Source organism: Eutrigla gurnardus, assembly GCF_963514095.1.
Source record: "Eutrigla gurnardus genome assembly, chromosome: 8".
Lineage (NCBI taxonomy): Eukaryota > Metazoa > Chordata > Actinopteri > Perciformes > Triglidae > Eutrigla > Eutrigla gurnardus.
In genome coordinates, this window is record NC_139922.1 from 22,843,452 (window position 1) to 22,862,605 (window position 19,154).

General features: G+C 41.5%; 2 protein-coding genes across 2 annotated transcripts; one reads left to right on the forward strand and one right to left on the reverse strand.

The window, feature by feature from the left end:
• The first annotated feature begins 65 nt into the window (after positions 1–65).
• Positions 66–7,263, forward strand: ptpn1 (protein tyrosine phosphatase non-receptor type 1). The gene is made up of 9 exons (XM_084015004.1): positions 66–556; positions 1,382–1,472; positions 2,765–2,865; positions 3,528–3,626; positions 3,721–3,858; positions 3,958–4,167; positions 4,376–4,537; positions 4,685–4,848; positions 4,934–7,263. The coding sequence occupies exons 1-9, from the start codon at positions 500–502 to the stop codon at positions 5,217–5,219; spliced, it is 1,308 nt and encodes a 435-aa protein (XP_083871130.1). The 5' UTR covers positions 66–499; the 3' UTR covers positions 5,220–7,263.
• A 9,709-nt stretch (positions 7,264–16,972) lies between these two features.
• On the reverse strand, positions 16,973–18,579 carry cebpb (CCAAT enhancer binding protein beta). The gene has a single exon (XM_084015011.1). The coding sequence runs from the start codon at positions 18,361–18,363 to the stop codon at positions 17,461–17,463; it is 903 nt and encodes a 300-aa protein (XP_083871137.1). The 5' UTR covers positions 18,364–18,579; the 3' UTR covers positions 16,973–17,460.
• Between the last annotated feature and the right edge of the window lie 575 nt (positions 18,580–19,154).

Here is a 19,154-nt window from a genome sequence, read left to right on the forward strand (position 1 = left end):
GCGGACCGGACGCGTCACGCTCGGTCACGCTCCCAGACACACAAGATGCCTTCCGCGCGTCCTCGCTGGCCTGTCTGTACAGCTGCCGTTAGAATGGTTAAGTGGCTGTTTCTGACGAATTAAGTCACACAATTCCGCCGTGATAAGGACACTTAAATCCAGACTCACACCCGGAGAAGCCGGAGCTATTTATGATCTCTTTGAAAACACAAAACACACACATTTTACTCTTTTTTTTTTTAGCCACCCGGAGAACGGCGGCTACACCGTGTAGGAGGAGCCAGCGGCGTGTTTCCGCTAACACCAGGCCGAGAGAGGTAACACGGTAATCTACGCTGCCCTACTGAGAATTACAGGATATAGAAGGAACAGTCGGCTCCTATTGCGGTACACTGTTAAAGAGTACAGGTTGTTGAATCGCCGGGGGAACTGCGGTTGTTCATATCTGGGGGAAGAAGAAGAAGAAGTAGAAGAAGGAGTGGCAGCTGGACTGTCAGCAATGGAAGCCGAGTTTCGGGAAATCGATGAAAACGGGAGTTGGAACGCCATCTACCAGGTAGGAGCTCTCCGGCACAGCCGAGGTGGAAGTGGCCTAAAAGCGGCCCCTTTTTAGGCCGAACGACAGCTAACGCACACGTACTGCAACCGTAGCTACCATTAAACGTACTTATTGTCCAGTTTTTAGTTCAGCCTGTGTTCCGCCTGCTCGGATCAATCAGATGATTGATGTCTGCCCGCAAGCGCCACCACCACCACCACCCACCCAGCAAACTGTTTATTACCGATGTATACACGGATTGTACATTTGGTCAGTGTTGCAAGTAGTACTGAAGTATTTTTGCTTGAATAAAAGCAGTAATACCGCAGTGTAGGACGACCGTGTTGCAGTAAAAGTCCTGCATTCTTAGTCGTACTTGTGTAAAAGTACAAAAGTATTGGCATCAGAATACACATACAGTGCTAAAGTACTCATTTTAAGAATAATATATCACTGGATTATAATTATTATCGCATTAATGTGTAAGCATCACTAATTTTAAGTACTGATGTGTAGCATTACCTATAATATGTGAGTCTGCAAAGTAACTCATGTAATCCAGTAAATGCAGAGGAGTAACACCTTTCATATTGGCTTACAAATATTGGCCTAAAGTGTTCAACACCCCACTGCGTCCGCTCACACCAGTATGACACTTTTAGGAGTTAACAGAATTAATAAGAGTTTCAACAGAATGACATAAAGGAAGGATCAGCCCCCTCAAGATGCTTTATATTCAGCATCTAACAGTCATGGACACATACTGCACCATCCCTGTCACATCACACCTTTAATGTCATGTCAATCCAATGTTAACATACATTTTTTTTTATTGTGTCACAGGAGATCCGCCAGCAGTCATGTGAACTCCCTTGCAAAGTTGCCAAATTACCTGAAAACAAGAATCGGAATCGTTACAGAGATGTTAGCCCATGTAAGTTGCCCTTTTTATCTGACTGTTTGCACCGGACGGACACGTTTGTAAATGTTTTAAAACGTTAATTTAAGGTGATGACGGCTCAGAAACGCTCATTTTAATGTTCAAACATCAGCCAGTGGTAACTTATTTGCAGTCACAGCAGCATCAATGAGTCTTCCACAATTGGATGTTATATGAGCATGCCAGTAGTAAGCTGGCATGCTCACATAACTATTGTGAGTATTACGCAATAGGCTGAGAGTTGCATCACTGTGGATGGACGTCATAAAGGATGTGACTCCCACTTACATCTAGGGAATTTAGCAGACGCTTTTGTCAAAAGTGAATTACAATAAGTACATTTGTCGAAAGAAAGAAACCACAACATATCATTGAAGATGAAGAGCGAAGAAATAGAAACAATACTTCCAATTCATAACTTTTGATCTCTTTTCAAGAGCTGCAAATGTATTACCGTGACTTTATTAATGTTGTTATTAAAGGTGATGGTACATCTTTGCTTAAAAACAACTGCGTCAGTGTTAATGTGCCGGGGCTAGCTCAACAGCCGGCTAACACCCGTGTTCCTGACACAAGTAGACACTGCCAACAAATGATAAAATGCATTATCATAAAGTAAAGTTGTAAGAAAACGGCAGGGAAAAGAGACTGTGGGACCACATTTGTCCTCACAACGTTAAACCAACAATATGGTCAGAAAAATATAAAACCCTATAAAGAAGTTAGTTGTATCCTCAGATCATCCATGAGTAAATATCTCAGTAGTAATTTCACATTAAGAGTTTGATCAAATAAAAATCCCTTCTAATGATACATTTTATTCTTTAACTCGTGCTAAACATTGTCTAAAAAAAGGCAAAATATAAGTCAATTTAATTGTCATTATGTTCAGCTATGCTCGCCGACGCACTGCTTTTAACTACAGATGTGTCTTCAAGAATAACGATTTGGCAAAGTCAGCGTTTGATATGAATCATAATTCAACTTTGTCACATCCACCAGCTGAACTATGTGGTTTCCTCTTTTTCACACTAAATAAGCTATGCAAATAGTTCCTGTGTATGTGTCACCGAGTGTGTGGAAATTAGTAACCCGAAACTTTTCACTGAAATATGGTTCAGTGGATATATATGAAGAACGGTTGACCTCAACCATGTGGGGTATCAAACCACTAACACGTGCCTTTTGTCCGGAGACGGACTCGTCACATGTGACACATGAGGGTTGTGACACATCAAAAACACGCAATCTTAATTTCATGTTGTTTTTTTCTGTCTACTCCTCAGTTGACCACAGCAGAATATGTCTGCAGCTGGGTACGAATGACTACATCAATGCCAGCCTAATAACCGTAGAGGAGGCACAGAGGAAATATATCCTCACTCAGGTAAGCGAGATCCACCCTTACATGGAATCAATACCTGTTATTATACAATACTGGTTTATTTATTCATACCTATGAACAAGCATGATGCAAGTATTGTGTAATGAGCCAGGGAGTGGGTGGGAGTACTACCTGTGTTGTGATGAATACACCGGGAGACATCGCTGGGTGGATTCTTCCAATAAACACAGAGGGGAAAAGAGATTTAGCCTGCCTGCGTCGATAACTATAAGGTGGACAAAAAATAACAGAAACACCAGTCAGTACAACTCTAGCACCACAAACTATATCTTACATAATTATCATAAAGTTTGAACACAAACTGGACATCATAACCTTCACGAAGGGTTAGAGTTAGTGTAGGTGTGCCGAATAAACTTGCAAACTGTCTAGTAACGTACGGGTTTAATAAAGTCCACAAATCCCTCGCCGCTGCTGCTCACGGAGCTGGTTGCTGCGTGACTCAGATGAGCACGGGCGATTAAGAAAGTAGACCGGAGATTTCCATTCATCCGTCTCGACTGAAGCACTCCCCCTTTTTAAGAACAGCATGCTCAACAATAAGAAACGCCATGCCAAGATCTTTAAATAGACATGCTGTTTTTGTTTAGTTTGGAATCAAATCCACTCTTCTAACACAGCAGTCATCCCGTTTTTTTTTCCAGGGACCCCTTCCAAATACATGCGGCAACTTCTGGGAGATGGTGTGGGAGCAGAGGAGCCGCGGCGTGCTGATGCTGAACCGAGTCATAGAGAAAGGATCTGTAAGCAGTGGCTTCTTTCCTCCCAGTACAACTCGATCGTCACTGCTTTTCTCTTTCCGTTGTGTGTAATGTGCACCTTTTTTTTTTGTTTTAGGTCAAATGTGCCCAGTATTGGCCACATAAAGAGGAGAAAGAAGCTATCTTTGAAGATACCAATTTCAAGCTCACCTTCATCTCAGAAGACATCAAATCTTACTACACAGTCCGTCAGCTGGAGTTGGAAAATTTGTCTGTAAGTAGACGTGGTTTCAGTCTTTTGATACTCCACGCCTGCGTGTCCTGGTCCCTTCTTTGGTCTTCTAATTCTTCTTTGCATCATCTTCCTCGACAGACTCAAGAGACTCGTGAGGTTTTACATTTTCATTACACCACCTGGCCTGACTTTGGGGTGCCAGAGTCTCCTGCCTCCTTCCTCAACTTCCTGTTCAAGGTGCGGGAGTCGGGTTGTCTGAACTCAGACCAGGGACCGGTGGTGGTCCACTGCAGTGCTGGCATCGGACGCTCGGGGACCTTTTGTCTTGTGGACACCTGCTTCTTATTGGTTCGTACAGAGCTCTGCCGTTTAGAAACGATGACGTCCTATCTGTCCCGTCTGTCTGCCAAAATAGCAAAACGCTAAATTCCTTGATCGCTGTTACAAGCAACCCTGTAATGGAGAGAGTAGCTCGTCTGGTTCTTGCGCTGTAGAATTCTGCAGGGAAAACTCCAAGACTCTTATGTCTCTTCAATGTTTCTGCTGTATTATGTAGATGTCCACCCGTAAGGACCCGTCTTCAGTGAGCATCCGTGACGTGCTGCTGGAGATGCGGCGCTACCGCATGGGCTTGATTCAGACCGCAGATCAACTTCGATTCTCCTACCTTGCTGTTATTGAAGGTGCCAAATACATCAAGGGAGATACATCTCTGCAGGCAAGTCTTTCCTCTCTAGTCGGATCAAACTTCCCTCAGTTAACGTCTTTCAGGTTCTAAACTCGACAAATGGCTATAATATTAAGTACGTGTTGTTTTTATGCAAGTATTTTTGCGAATAAACGGATTTTGTTTTTTTTTCTCAAGGAGTCCTGGAAAGAGCTCTCAAACGAGGAAGATGATCCTCCAGAGTTCACCCCTCCGCCTCCTCTTCCTCCTCCCAGAGACCCTCACAACGGCAAAGTTGAGCCATCCTTTTTCCCCGGAAATGATGATGAGATTATCCAACAGATGGAGATCCACAGTCTGGGGTAAAGATTTTAGATTTTGGTTTTTAAAGAATTAGGTTCTTGAACCGAATTGCTTGGCTTACATTAAATGCTCTCCTCCACTTAGGTCCTCACTAGAGCCTGAGCTGCGAAAGAGGAACATCGCTGAACCGCAGCCTCCTCCCGACGGCGCTGAGCCGCTCGATGACCACATGGGAACCAGAGATCTTAACTCCAAAGCTCCAACAAAATCCCAGCAGCAGGAGAGGGAGGAGCCGTTGTCCGAGGCAGCCGAGCAGCTAAAGGAAAGCTCTCCTGTGCCGGGGACCTGGTCCCCTCTACTAACCAACGTGTGCCTGGGCACAGCGCTGGCTCTCAGTGCTTATGTCTGTTATCGAGCCTGTTTCCACTGATGCTTGTCTTTCCTCCTTTTTTGTTTTTGTTCCTCCCTCTCACTGCTAATGTTGCAAAGTGGACAAGGCAGGCCAATTAGCCTGCTTTGACTTTGGGTTTGCTCCACGAGTGAGCGGAGTATTTTAACTGCAGCAGATTTAGGTTCACTCGTTTATTTTACAAAGGCAGTGCAAAAGGGGAATGGCTTGTCTGGAAAAACAGGCTGCCAATCCTCATTACCCAACCAAACGTTCTTTCAGTATGTCATCACGGATGCTCAGGGCCTCAGTTTTTCAGGTGTCACATCCCCAAACACGCACGTGTGTCGACTTAAACGCAGACTCGACAGACGACACGTGTCCGTTGAGGAAATGGGTTTTGTTTTAACTCTCCTGTTCTGTTCACAAGGAGGAATGGCCTGTCAGCCCGTTCTCCTCTCTTATTTACCAAATGACACTTGTACGTGTTCTTCCATTTCAACCCTTACTATGGTGTCCGTTTGGATTTCACTTTTTTTTCTCCTTCCTTCAGCTTTTCTTTCTTTTGCATGCACGGATGATCAGAAATCATAGAGCCAGATTTTTGACCAGCCAGTCTGAAAATATGCCAGTAAGGGAGACACTTTTTAAAAATATATTTTTCTTTTCGTGGGTCACTATTAAACCCAACAGTAAGGTGAAGTATGTGAAAGTAAGAGGGGAAGCAACCCTGTTCCCACTAGATAAGAGATGCATGCTGGGTGGGCATTGAATTATCTGTCCTCGCTGGTGCCTCGTGTCGGTCTGCAGGAGGCATGCTAGTTGAGTGCACGCGGTATGTGTGCGTGTTTTTGTGTGTTTGTGTATGTACATTTGAGCGAGTGGTAGCTAGCGGAGCTTTCTACTGATGCTTGAGTTATATCTACTCAGTGAGAAATATTAATATAACATTTACAGTACGTCAAATGTGAGATGTAGACTGAGTTGCCTCCTAGTAATCCATTCCCTCTGCGTTTTCTCTCCCTGGTGGCTCGACAGTGACACAGAAAAGTCTTTTTAAAAAAACAAAATGGTGCAGGGAGTGATATATATATATATATATATCCGTTTGCCTGGCGTTATCAAATTGACATGAAAATCTTGAGGTTTTTTGGGGCTTTTTGCCTTCACTGGATAGTGATAGAGATGGTCAGGGAAGGGGGTAGAGAGAGCAGCTAAGGACCACCGGTTTGAGACAGGTACCAGGTGAGCTACTGGGTCTTGAGATTTAAAAGAAGAAAGAAAAAGATTATAACACCTGGCTTTTGCTCTGTCGAGTGTTTGGGAGAACGTCTTTGCAGTCACAGTGTAATAACAACACGAGGATACTTTTCATTCCAAGAGAATGTGTACCATAACCTGAATGCAATTGTTCGTATTGTAATGTGTGCTCGGTTCCACACAAGAATGCCAGCTTATTGAGACACAAAGTAGCCAACACCCAACTCCTTTCGCCAGCAATACAAATACTTAAAATTGTGTCACCCTTTACTTTATCGGACTCCTTTGAGTTTGAACAGGGAACCAGGGATTTTGAACAAACCAAAAAAAAAAAAAAAAAAAAAACATACACCAGCACAGGGATGAAAACAATACACTGTAGTCATGCACCTTGGTATAATGGCATGGCCCTGAGCTGGCAATATTGTTTTGTATGATTTAAGCGTTTTTTTTTTTTTTCATTTTAGCATGCTGCATTTGTGAATCAACAGGTTTGTCATAAAAAGAGATTAGCTAAGCTGCTAGCATTCAGTTTACCTTTTGTGACTCGACAAAGTTCAGTACATGAGTCCGACAGCTGTACTTTTCTTTAGAATGTAAACGTCCTCAACAAGGACGCACCCTTATTAGATATATATATTTTTTTCAAATCAGGTTTCAGTGTGCTGAGTCATTTTTTTGTTCTGCTTTAGCAAAGGATTAAATCTCAGCACCTGTGCAGCCATCGCACCAGGTTTTCCTGTTTTTCTACTTATGCTGTGCTCAGAAACATGTATTTTTTTATTTACATTTGTTGTTTTCCTTTTTAAATAAAAAACAAAACAAAGTCTACTGTTTTTTTATCTCATTGTCAGATCATTGATATGAATACAGAAGGCTGATGTATCTACTGAAACACAATATTTTCAGAACATTAATTATACAGAGAACAAGCTGTGTCGTCCCCCTAAAAGTGACCCCATGAAGTTCACTTTTGAGTTTGTCATCACAAGTTTTAATAATTATCTAACCAAACCACTTCATTATCACAAACTGCGTGAATCAAAAAACTTTAAAAAATTGTTTTTCCTAATTTAAATAATAATTTGTATTATTTAAATTAGACCTGTTGCTGCTACTGTTAATAATGTATATAGGAAAGCATGGCAAGTGTACTTATAATGGGATCTTTCAAGCCCAGAGATGATTCAAAATGCATAAGGTGGAGAAAAGGAACAATTTAGGTGCAGTTATTAAGAAGTTGTTTCCATCTGGGTTTTTGGTTCTGACTTAAGGGTCTACCGGTCTACCTACTGGATTTACATCCAACTGTATCAGAGAAGTACTTTTGGTTCAAGGCTGTTCGGGGCTTTACTGGAGCCGACACCAGCTGACATTTCCTATAGTGTGGTGGAAAGTAAGTAAGTACATTTACTTAAGAACTGTACATTTCTGGAGTACTTGTACTTCACATGAGGATTTCCATTTTATGCCACTTCATGCTTTTAAATGACATTTAGTTGACTATGCAGGTTCGGATTGTTAATACAAATTATAGATCAACTTATAAATGATGATATATTATCATATATTAAGATCTGAAATGGGCGATTATGCATCATGATGATTTTTGAATACAGGACATTTACTCATAACATAGTATTGTTACACTATGGTATTGATAATTTTATTAATGTAAAAGAGTACTTTTACACAATTGTGAGTACTGATAACTGCTCCCAGAGGGTCTGATTGAAGTGCCTCAAAGCCACCACCAGGTGGCGGGATTGGACTATAAAGCTGGCTTGTTCCTAGCCTGCCTCACTCGTGAGTAAGGAGCCTCAGCCTGTATTCTGTTGTCCATATTAAACCTGGCTTGGCTCATCAGTTCTTGTAATTGCTTAATTACTTATATTTACAGTAAAAGGGAGTCGGGAGTGTTCCTCTATGGGCAGAACACACACACCTCTGCTTTTTAAGGGGATCGTGATGCCGCATGCCACAAATATTGCGTCCAACTAATTTGAACTAATACACGAATCATATTTTTTCATGAAAATACTACTAAAGTACCTAATTCTAACATCTATTCTGAACACTCTCACCACAGGCATTACTCTCAACACAGATTCTTTGTTTCCCTTTTTTTATGTTGATGTCCAAAGTGTTCTATCAAAGAAAGCCCAATAATTAATTTAGGTTCATTTGAGTGTGAAAGACCACAACAATGATAAACAGCGGACGCTGAAGGAAGGAAAAACATGTCTTGACACACACACTGCTTGAGTAAACTCCACCACACTGATGTACTACAGATGATTTGGCAACAGTCTTGGCTGGAACTTCCTGTTTGGGAAATAAGAGGCAGGCACTCGTACGTGCTGTACAGGAATGCAACTTAAACAGAGTGAGTAATAGCACTCCCAACCACCGCGCTCTCTGCTGACGTCAAGCGAGCAGACGAGATGGAACATGCTGCACTCATCTGCAGTAGGAAAACTACAATCAAGGTGTGACCGAGGACCGGAAGTCGTCTTAAAGCCACAGTTTGTTTCTTTTGACAGACCATGACTCATGCCGTTTGTGGCGAAGAAGTATTCAGTCATTTTCTCACTTCTTTTGAATGTATATCATATCTATGTTATAATGTACCGAAACCCACACATTTGAATGATTGCGTGTTAAGTGAGAAATACCACAGCTCTTGGATCAGAATATGACAGTTGTGAGAAATGTCACTTGAACAGATGTCAGAAGTGCACTACGCGTTGTCCTAGAGTGCCTCCTTACTCAGCATAATTGTGCATAATGCTGACATTCACATTTGTCCAAAGAGGATATCTGCCCTGCCCTGCTGACTCTTCCACCATGTGTCATGTTTGGTTATTAACCTGGAACTTCCCAAAAGCTGGCCAGCTGTGATGGTGGGTGGGACAATCTTTGACTGTAAGTCTCTCTTGTGTAGCCTGCAGAGCATTTGCACAGGGAGCCGAGCAGGCATCAGGAAATTCCTGAAACTTGGGGGGGCGGGCGCAGATCTTTCCAAGTGTGACTTTGCAAACTCTGATTCACTACACACACGCCAGCATCGTTCAATGGAGGTCTGATATGAGGAAGTGTGAGAATGCAGTCAGGTGTACCATGTCTCTTCATGCCCTTATCATTTCAAAACGTACAATAGACAGGGGGAGTGAATGAGACACGGTGAGCGTTCAGTATCGACCAGTGGGGGGAATGTTATTCAATACAGTATGTAAGTTCAATTTTGAGGTACTGGCACTACATGTTAGTACAGTATTTTCAGTTCATAATACATCATCACCGGCCTCATGTCTATACGTTAAATATGAAGTTACAGCCGGCCAGGAAACACTGCTGTTCAAAGGCGAAAATCAGTCTAATTAACACTGTATATTTCCTTCAGACAGAGCCAGGCTAACTGCTCCCCACTGTTTCCAGTCATTGTGCTAAGCTAAGCCAACTGTTTGTAAGTGGTAGGTTCACGTTTAGCATACTTCTCAAAAAGCCGTAGTCTATTGGGGACCCTTGTCAGCCTTCTAAACCTCTCAGATGACTTTATTCAAACAACTGTTCAAGGTCCAAAAGAGGTTTGGGTATCAAATATGTGGCCAAACTTGTGACCCTTACCCCTAGTTTGGGAATCAGTGGACTAACCGACCCTAACTGTATATAACTTAAATAAAAGAGACTGTCCAGTCACAACAGTCATTTTTCTGCAAAACAACTTTTGATTGTTCAAGTGCATTTTGCTGATAATACCTCTATAATAATGGAGTGTTTTTACGTTGTTGCATTGGTACTCTAGTAAAGGGTGCATCAACCCACCATGTATTTTCTTACTTAAACATGGCATAACTGTATTTCTTACCCAAGCAGCTTGATTTAAAAAAAAAAAAAAAATCAAATATGGGGGAAAAACACCTCTGTGTTGTTGTTCTCAACTGCAGCCTCTCGGTCAGAGGCTGATGTCTTTGGTTACGTCTGTAGCGACTCTCACCCGTGAGCAGTTCCTCTTCCTGTTCCTGCCCCCCCCCAGCTGCTGCTGTTGAGGACTTTCAGATACAGACATAGATGTAGGCACATAGCACCTTGGCTGTCATAGGCTAAGTTCATGCATGTAGGTCATATCGTAAATAGTCAGAGGCTGGAACTGGTGTTTCCCCTTGGTTCAAAGCTCCCGCATCCTTCCTCTCGCTGAACGCAGCAAGGAGTGATGACGTTGAGATCGACACGACGTCCACATGTAAACAAAGGTGGCCACAGATGTCACCGCTGTGTTCTTTTGGTTTTACTGGGGCTGTTCTCTACATAGCAACTACGTACAAAAAAACAAAAGAAGAGGACACCTTGTTACATCTGATCTAGATAGTTGATGCGCCACAGATTCTGTGACAAAAGCACCGTCAATGTCAATGAGTGCACATTTGTGACAAGAACTTTGTGAATGAGGTGAAAGGTAAGATGTGAACGTGAGGACCGTCACAGAGTTAAGCTGGCGTGGGTGGAATGCTGCCACCGTCGCGAACACACCTTTTCTTCCTGTTGAGTAATCTGTACATGTCAAAGCCCTCACTTAACCACTAGTGTTATATCCAGATATCTGTGATTTTACGTGTATCCAGCTGACAACTTACTGTGCATTTGATTGTCTCACTTTGCAGCGGCTTGTCAACAAAATAGCGTTATTTCATTTAAGATTCACTGTCAGGCCGTCTCACATGCAGTCACAAGATCAGAGGGGAACCATCTTCATCTGACATTTTTTTCCTTCCTATTGTTGGACTAAATTCACATCTATCCTCTGCTATTAAGTGGCATATGTTTGCTCATTTTAGGTGGGGCTACCTTTTCTTTTAAAGTGGGATAAAAGACTTGAATATAACTTTTTACCTGCATAATTGTCAAGGAAATTACACACAAACCTATAGAATGATGAATGAGTCAATAGTTGCTATAGCAGTACATTTTACAGACAGAGCTGGTTCAATTCAACCATGTTCATCCCTTAGCCCATGATTTAATTAATATGTTCAATTTACAGTAAGGGCCCTTCTCACGCGTAACGCTTGCACAACTAGAAACTACATTTCTTGAATGCGTCAGGAGAGACATTTTCACTTCCATACCAATCACAATATCCTATGCTCAGTTGTCATCCTAAACAGGATGTCAGCTTAATTGAACGGTGTGTCAGAGTGTCTGGTAATCTAGGAAAGTTTCAGAGGAGAGCTTTGAGGAATAGTGCACTGGGTTGGACTTTCAATACGGATACAAACTGCAACACATTGAAAGCCTAGTTGGATGTTTTATAAAGTCCTGCAATAATAAACCATGAGAAAAGATTGAGGTCTACTTGTTTGTTTGGAGGAGCCAGTATGATAACAGTGTTAAATTTATGTTGCCTCAACATCTGTTGAGAAGTGATTTGTTGCCTGTAAATTATTTTCTTTATGTGAAGCGATATAGTGTATCAAATGCTATCTTTTGTTCATGGGTGGAAAGTCAATAAGTACATTTACTGCTGAACTTTAGTACAAAATTGAGGTACTTATAGATACTGTATTTTTCTTGAGTATTTTTTATTCCTATAACTAATTTACCATTTAATGTTACTGTATAGGGCTGCACAGAGGTTAGCACAGTCACCTCACAGCAAGATGGGCCTGGGTTGGAGTCCGGGTTGTTTCTGTGTGGAGTTTGCATGTTCTCCCCCTGATGACTCTTAATGCCCGTTTGTGTGAATGTGAGTGCGAATGGTTGTTTGTCTCTATGTGTCAGTCTTGTGATAGTCTGGTGACCTTCGCCCAATGTCAGCTGGGATGGATGGATGTTACTGTACACTTCTCTAAAGTATTTCTGCATGTGCATGTGTACATTTTGCTAATATTATGTACTGTAGGTACTTTTTTTAAGTAAAGGTATCATCATGGGATGTTTTTGCGTTGTGCAATTGCTACTATCAAGTAAACAATGTGAATATGTCCTCTACCATTGTTACTATTGGGGAATGATGATCATTTGTCATAATTTAAATTATGTGTAATAAATATATTTTCAAATATATTAAAATGAGGAACACCCTCTGTTCCCCAAATTCTCTTTTCCTTAATTTATAAATTTATTTTGGGAAATGAAAAAAATTATGAATATATTTTTATTCAAAATGATAGGAAGCTAAACTACGAGAATTTAGACCCACACACTAAACATTTTTCATAGAGCTTCAATTAACAATTTTCCTGTCAGATTACAAAATTTTGTAAAACCCCAGTGAAAAGTAAAAGTTCTATCAGGCTTGATTTGCGTAATCTTGTGTAAATTGATTTATCGTTGATACATCATTGCACAGTTCCGGAAGGAAACACCTGTTGAACTCTCAACATAAACAATCAATCAACCAATTATACCCTGCAAGCATATTGAAATTAACTCGTTTTACACACAAATTTTTAAATTCAACAGCTATCATTTTGCAAGGATGGCCTAGTGTTACACAAGATCTGGGCAGTGATACTTGATACTGTGTAGTGACCGCAAGTCACTTCTGCACGTCAGTTTTAGTGTTTTCACAGTCATCTGGAGGAAAAATAGCAGAAGTGAACTAAGATGTTGAAATCTTGGTGCACTTCAAGACAGATCATGTTCTGGTCCGTTTACCGTATCTCAGGCGGTCTGGCTTCCCGTTACAACCCATGGTCCGGATATCCGGCGTTCCTTTCACATAGAGGAGGAACTGCATAAAACAAGCAAAATCACAGTGTTAAAAATCACCAAAAACTTAGATATCACGTTTATAAATATCTGTTTTAATTGTAGCTCAAATGATGACAACGGTTTGGCTAGGTTGGGGCCCAGGCTTCTTGAATACCGTTTGCTTTTGGTCAAACATCTTTTCCTTTAAAAGTCTTCAAAACAATGCTTGAGTAATGTTGGTCTATATATTATAGATAAAAAGGTTATTTTGGATGATGGGACACTACAACCAATAAATAAATAAATAATAAAACAAAAACTTTCTGAAAGATTATCCACAGCCTCATGCTCAAATATTTCTAAACAAACCATTTGAGCATCGGAGGGTCCTAAATAACTGTAAAGTGACTCTAAAATCAACTGCAATGCAATACATGTTCTCTAAATTGGGGGTAATATGATCATTCATTTAGCTTTGATTAAGTGTTGATTGAGTCAATCTGTGATATGAAACAAGTATATGAAAAGTTTCATAAATTTAATAAAATACAAAGAGGATAGGTCATCAAGAAGATATTCTTTATAGAACAGAAGAAACAAAATAATTGTTTAAGCTTTATCTTCATATATCTTAAGGTCATTTTCAACATTAAAAGAAGAAATGTACAAAAAAGAGATATAAAAACAAAACAAAACAGGACCCAGGATAGAACTTTGAGGCACTCCACATATTAACTGTGAACAGGTCGATATAGAGTAACAAACTTCAAAAGAGATAGAATATAAACTAACTGACAGAAACAGATTTAATTAGATTTTCATTTCATGTTAATATTCTTCATTTTTTGTTATTGTCATCCAATAAAAATTGTGTTTGAGTTTACTAAAAAATACACTCAAATGTGAGTATTTAAGGAAATTACAGAGTTTATGACCTCTAAAGATGAATGTCTTCAGTAGGGACGAATGACTGGGGCAGAGTTCAACAAGCAAAGAAGGGGAATCAGAAATGTATTGAGAGACACACTGGTGGTTTTGGTATTTTCATGGGATCTGTTTAATAAAAATATTGAATATTCCCAGCCTTATCCTTTTTAGATGCATTGCAGAAAATAGTAATCACTGTGTTATTGCTGTTACTGTTTTGCAGTTGGTATGAAGTTGATTGTTTAGATATTGTAAAGCAAATAATAGTAGTTCGGCACTTTTGCTATTACAAAGAAGCATATTAGAGCTGCAATTGAGGGTTAATTTTATTATTGATTAACCTGTAGATTATTTTTTAAATTAATGTTTCAATTAATCTTCAAATGTCTTTTATTTTCTCTGGTCAACAATCCAAATTCCAAAGATTTTCAGTTAAAAGCATCCAATCCTCATATTCGAGAAGCTCAAAACAGCAAATATTTATCATTATTTCTTAATAAAGTACTAAAATGGTGATTTGATTATCAAAACACAAGCCGATTATTTTTCCGTCGATCAATGTATTGACAAATTGCTGCAGCTCTTTATCATATATCAAATTGCATCATAGCTGTTTCTAAATAACCTTATCTGTGAGATGCAGCAAACCCTTAATCCCTGTGTTTTGCTCTGTGTTCAGGGTGTAATTTCACTTCAGCACACTTCTATTATAGTTTTTATGATGTAAAACTGCAACACATTGTTTGAGTATCAGCTGACCTACTGTCAACTACACAAGCAAGAAAAATTGGACCAAAGCCAAATTAATTAAAAGTGTTAACTAACAGAAGGTTGGGTTTTTCATCGTCCAACTTTTTTCGATTAATTTCGAATTCGATACTACGTTGTAGAAAAGGGGTTTGGGGGAACCAACAACTACTTATAAGGGTAGAAAAAACATACTAACATGACTCATAGGTAAATGAAAAATTCCATTTCTCGACAACTGGTACAGAGTGGACATGGAGTGACAGGTGTGTGTGTTTGTATTGCCTTATCAGAGGAGATTTTAGGAGGCCAGTTGGCCTGTGTAGAGGCTGTGATGCAACAAGGAGTTTACGGACAGACACTGCCCATTGACGGTAAAATGAAGAAAGGGGGCCGGGCTAAACTTTCAAGAAAAGAGGTCATCCTGTGTGGGAATTTCCCTCTCTCCTGTCAGCATGTGAGCCAGGAGCAGGGAACGACTCCGTGGGGCTCCAATAGGAAACGAGGGGGTCATCGAAGAAAAAATGCCTAGAATGTTTGAATGGATCCATGCCAACACCGACGGCTAAAACAAGACCGTAAAGCAAATTAAATGTGCCGGTCACAACAAAGGAGTGCCAAAACGTTAAATCATTAACACATTATATGAGACTGTGAGACGGTTTTGCTGATTATGTTTTAAAATAGCAACAACTTTTTCTTGAATGTATGAAAATAATCATGTTTACTTGCACCGTTTTGTACCCTGGAAGGACTGAAGCCAGACCACCACTACTTACAGCTATTGTAATGTTCACGGAGGATAACAACAATGTCTTATTCAAATGTGGGTGTAGCATTCTTCAAGTGGTGATGTGTTGGAAAGGGAGGATATTGCACAAGAGTTAAAAGCTAAACTGTTCCATCATTGAGTGTGTTGAAACATCCACTGTGTTCAAAATGTCATCTTCCCATGCACAAAACAACAGCAACCGTTTTTAGACTTTATTTAAAGGACAGAAGGTGGCTTTTCAGTGACAATAAAGGAAATGTAAGGCCCCCCCTGAAAAGCTTGCAGAGTTGGTTTTTCCTCTTTTCTGCTGAAGTGAGAATTGGAAAAACATTCCCCACCCTGAATTGTCATGCATATCCAACAAATCCCACCGTGCCTCTTTCTTTATCCTCTCTGTCTGGGGTTTGTTTGTTTGAGACAGATATGTTTCACATTGTGCACACAATGAACTGCAGTCTGAAGGCTTGGTAAATTCTACTGCAAACAAATAGTCAACTTATCTATCATGTCTGATGTAACCCACGTTGTCACTGCCATTTTTTAACTTCTTCATTTTCTACCGAGTGTTTTCCACTTGAGGGTTGAACAAGGTTTGCTGAGGATTATTCGTAACCTCTCCTGCCCTGACTCCCAGTCAGATCTTTTGGCTGTTGAAGCGTGACCTGAGGTGGTGTGAGGAGGTTAGTTGCTGATTAATTTCCATGCAACCTTGAACCCCTCTCTGGGCCAGTGGACCCAGCAGACTATTGACAGAGCCGCGTGCTAAAGATAAAGCTAACATTTCTGTGCTACGTGCAGGGTGACAATTTTTTTTTTTTGCTACTGCTGCTGTCAGCAGTATCATTTCAGTTTAAATTGGTTGAATGTATTTCAGTATCTAAGGACTTTTGTGTCAATAAGTAAACACAGGAATGCAAATGGTTTTGGTATAAAGAGATAAGAATAGCGGAGAGTCTATTATTATGAAGAACCCCTTATCTTTTCTATCACACAATGGCAATAACACAATTTCCCATATCAATCCTCGTTTTATATTCAGTAACAGAGGATTCTATTGCCATATCATGGCACCGATTGCCTTTTTTTGTTTTGTTGAAACACTAAATAGGCTAATGAGTTGTGACGATGGTGACTTGAGGCATTATTGAAATGTCTTTAGTCTCACTGGTGACGACTAGTTATATAACATTATTGAATGGCATATTTGGTATTTTGGCCTGAATTCAAAGATTGCAAAATTGCTGTCGAGACAGTGTTTATCTGCAATGTGTTGCAATAGAAACACGTCGAAATGCCCAGTCTATCATGAGTGTGCGAGCATTTATACCACAAGCACAACACCCATCTGCACCTGCTTCACAAAAAAGGACAGAAAAGAAGAAATTACAAAATGAAATTGTTTAGACAAAGTATAAATCTGTTTAATTCAATAAAATAGCAATTACATTTAAAGCATTTAACCATTCAATATTAAATAATTAGACTTATTTCATTCAATGCCAATACTATTACAAAGAGTTGCATCATTTCACTGCAGCACAACTCTTCCCTTGACAACCACTGCTCCAGATACACAAAATGTAGAAATTCACTCGCACGTATGTAAAATATGCACCGAAATACTGCATAAAACGAAACAAAAAAAAAACAGAAATTACAACTGAGAGGAAAGCTAAGGTGACATGTTAAGAATCTTGGATGATTGCGCAATCCATGCACCCACTCCTTCAGTCCCATTCAAACTGTCCCTGTAAACTGATGGTCGCTGTCTTCACCTGTGAAGCGTACCGTTTTTTCAACACTTGTTCATTGGATCGCCAAAAGTCCATCAATGATTAGACAAGCAGCCCGGAGGTCCGTGCGGAGACTCCGGCGGAGGGTTTTCTAACACTGTCCGGTGGCAGAGAGCAGGTTGCGCAGGGTGGACAGCTCTCTGGACAGCTGCTCTACGCGCTTTTGTAAACGGTCGTTCTCCGCGGCCAGTTCCAGCACTTTGTGTTGAGTCTCCAAGTTGCGCATTTTGGCTTTGTCCCTGCTCTTCCTCACGGCGAGGTTGTTCCTCTCCCTCCTCACCCGGTACTCTTCGCTGTCCTTGTCCAGGCGCTTCTTCGCTTTCCCGGAGGACATTTTGCCAGAGTGCGACGGTGACCTGCTTTTACCTGACGGGCCAGGTGTGCCGGGCGGGCTGGAGCAGGTCGAGGACGCGCTGGAGAGGTTCCCCAGACTGCCGCTGGTGGACTGGTAGTGAATGTAGTAACCAGACGAGTTGTCCATCTTTGCGTCTTCTTGGCTGTCGTCTCTCTCGGCGGCGGCGGCGGCACCAGCAGCAGCAGCTCTGTAGCGGGTCCCGATGAGTTCAGGGCTGAGCACGCTGTCCACACGGGTTTCCTGCAGCTCCGTGTAACCCAGCGCGTAGGGCTCCCTGGGGTCCCGCAAGTTGTCGCACTGACTCGTCTCCAGCTCGTTCAGCAGCGAGTAGTTCTTGTAGTTCTGCAAAGCTGCAGCTCTCTTGATCTTGTTCTCCGCCAGGAAATCGGAGAAAACGTCCCCCTGCTGCTGTTGCTGCTGCTGCTGCTGCTGCTGGTAAGTCTGTGCCGCCAGTTGCGGACAGTGCAACGCCGAATCTAGGTAAACGCTGAAGTCTATCGCTCTCTCCCGCTCTTCGATGCCCAGCTCCGTCATCGAGTCTCCGAGTTTCCAGTATGAGCCGCTGCTGCCGGGACTGATAATGCCGTCTCTACTGTGGATAGCAAAGCCGCCCTCGTCGTAGAAGCCGGCCACTTCCATGGATCTTAACACCCGCCGTATTGCAGGAGCATGGAGGGCTTGAGATTAAACGCCCAGAGTGTTTTGGTCCCGGTCGCCTCAAGTTGTGAAATGGCTCAAGTGTCGGAATGTGATGACTTTTTTAAATCCCCGATGTCACCGCCTGTGACAACACGCAGCGAGAAACTACTTTGGAGCGGTTGCGCTCATGGATTGGGAGGAATTGACAGGTCTTCCTGTCTCGGGGGGTTATATTTGACACGGGGGGCGGGGCTTCGGCTGGGCAGGTGTGTGTGACGCGCGGCGAAGAACCAACCGGACAACCTGCGCCGCTTTTTAGAATGCCTTTCCTGCATTTAACTATCTCTGTCTGGACAAACGAAAGAAATCGTTTTTTTCTTTTTTCGTTTTTGACAGTTAGTTGTTGCGGCATAGACGTTGCAGCAGCAGACTAAAGAGGTGGAATGCCAATAAACGTGTCTTATAACATGATCATGAAACGAAACCGAGACGGAAAGAATTAAAAGTGAAAATGCAAAAACAACAGCAGTCTTTTTTAACCACAGCATCGACTGTCACAACAACCAAAAAAATACCAGCATTTGTTGACAACGCGTCCATTCACGCCCTCTACAGTCACATACCATCAACTCGACTATAATGGAAAAATCCCACTCAGTGGCAACCATTTTCTAAGTTCATGCGTAATCAGCCCAAAACAACGATTCTCGTGAAAGAGGCCGCGGACACACGGAGATACCAGTTTAAACCAGTCGAAGGTGTTTGGGCCCGAGGAGATGATGTATGAATGT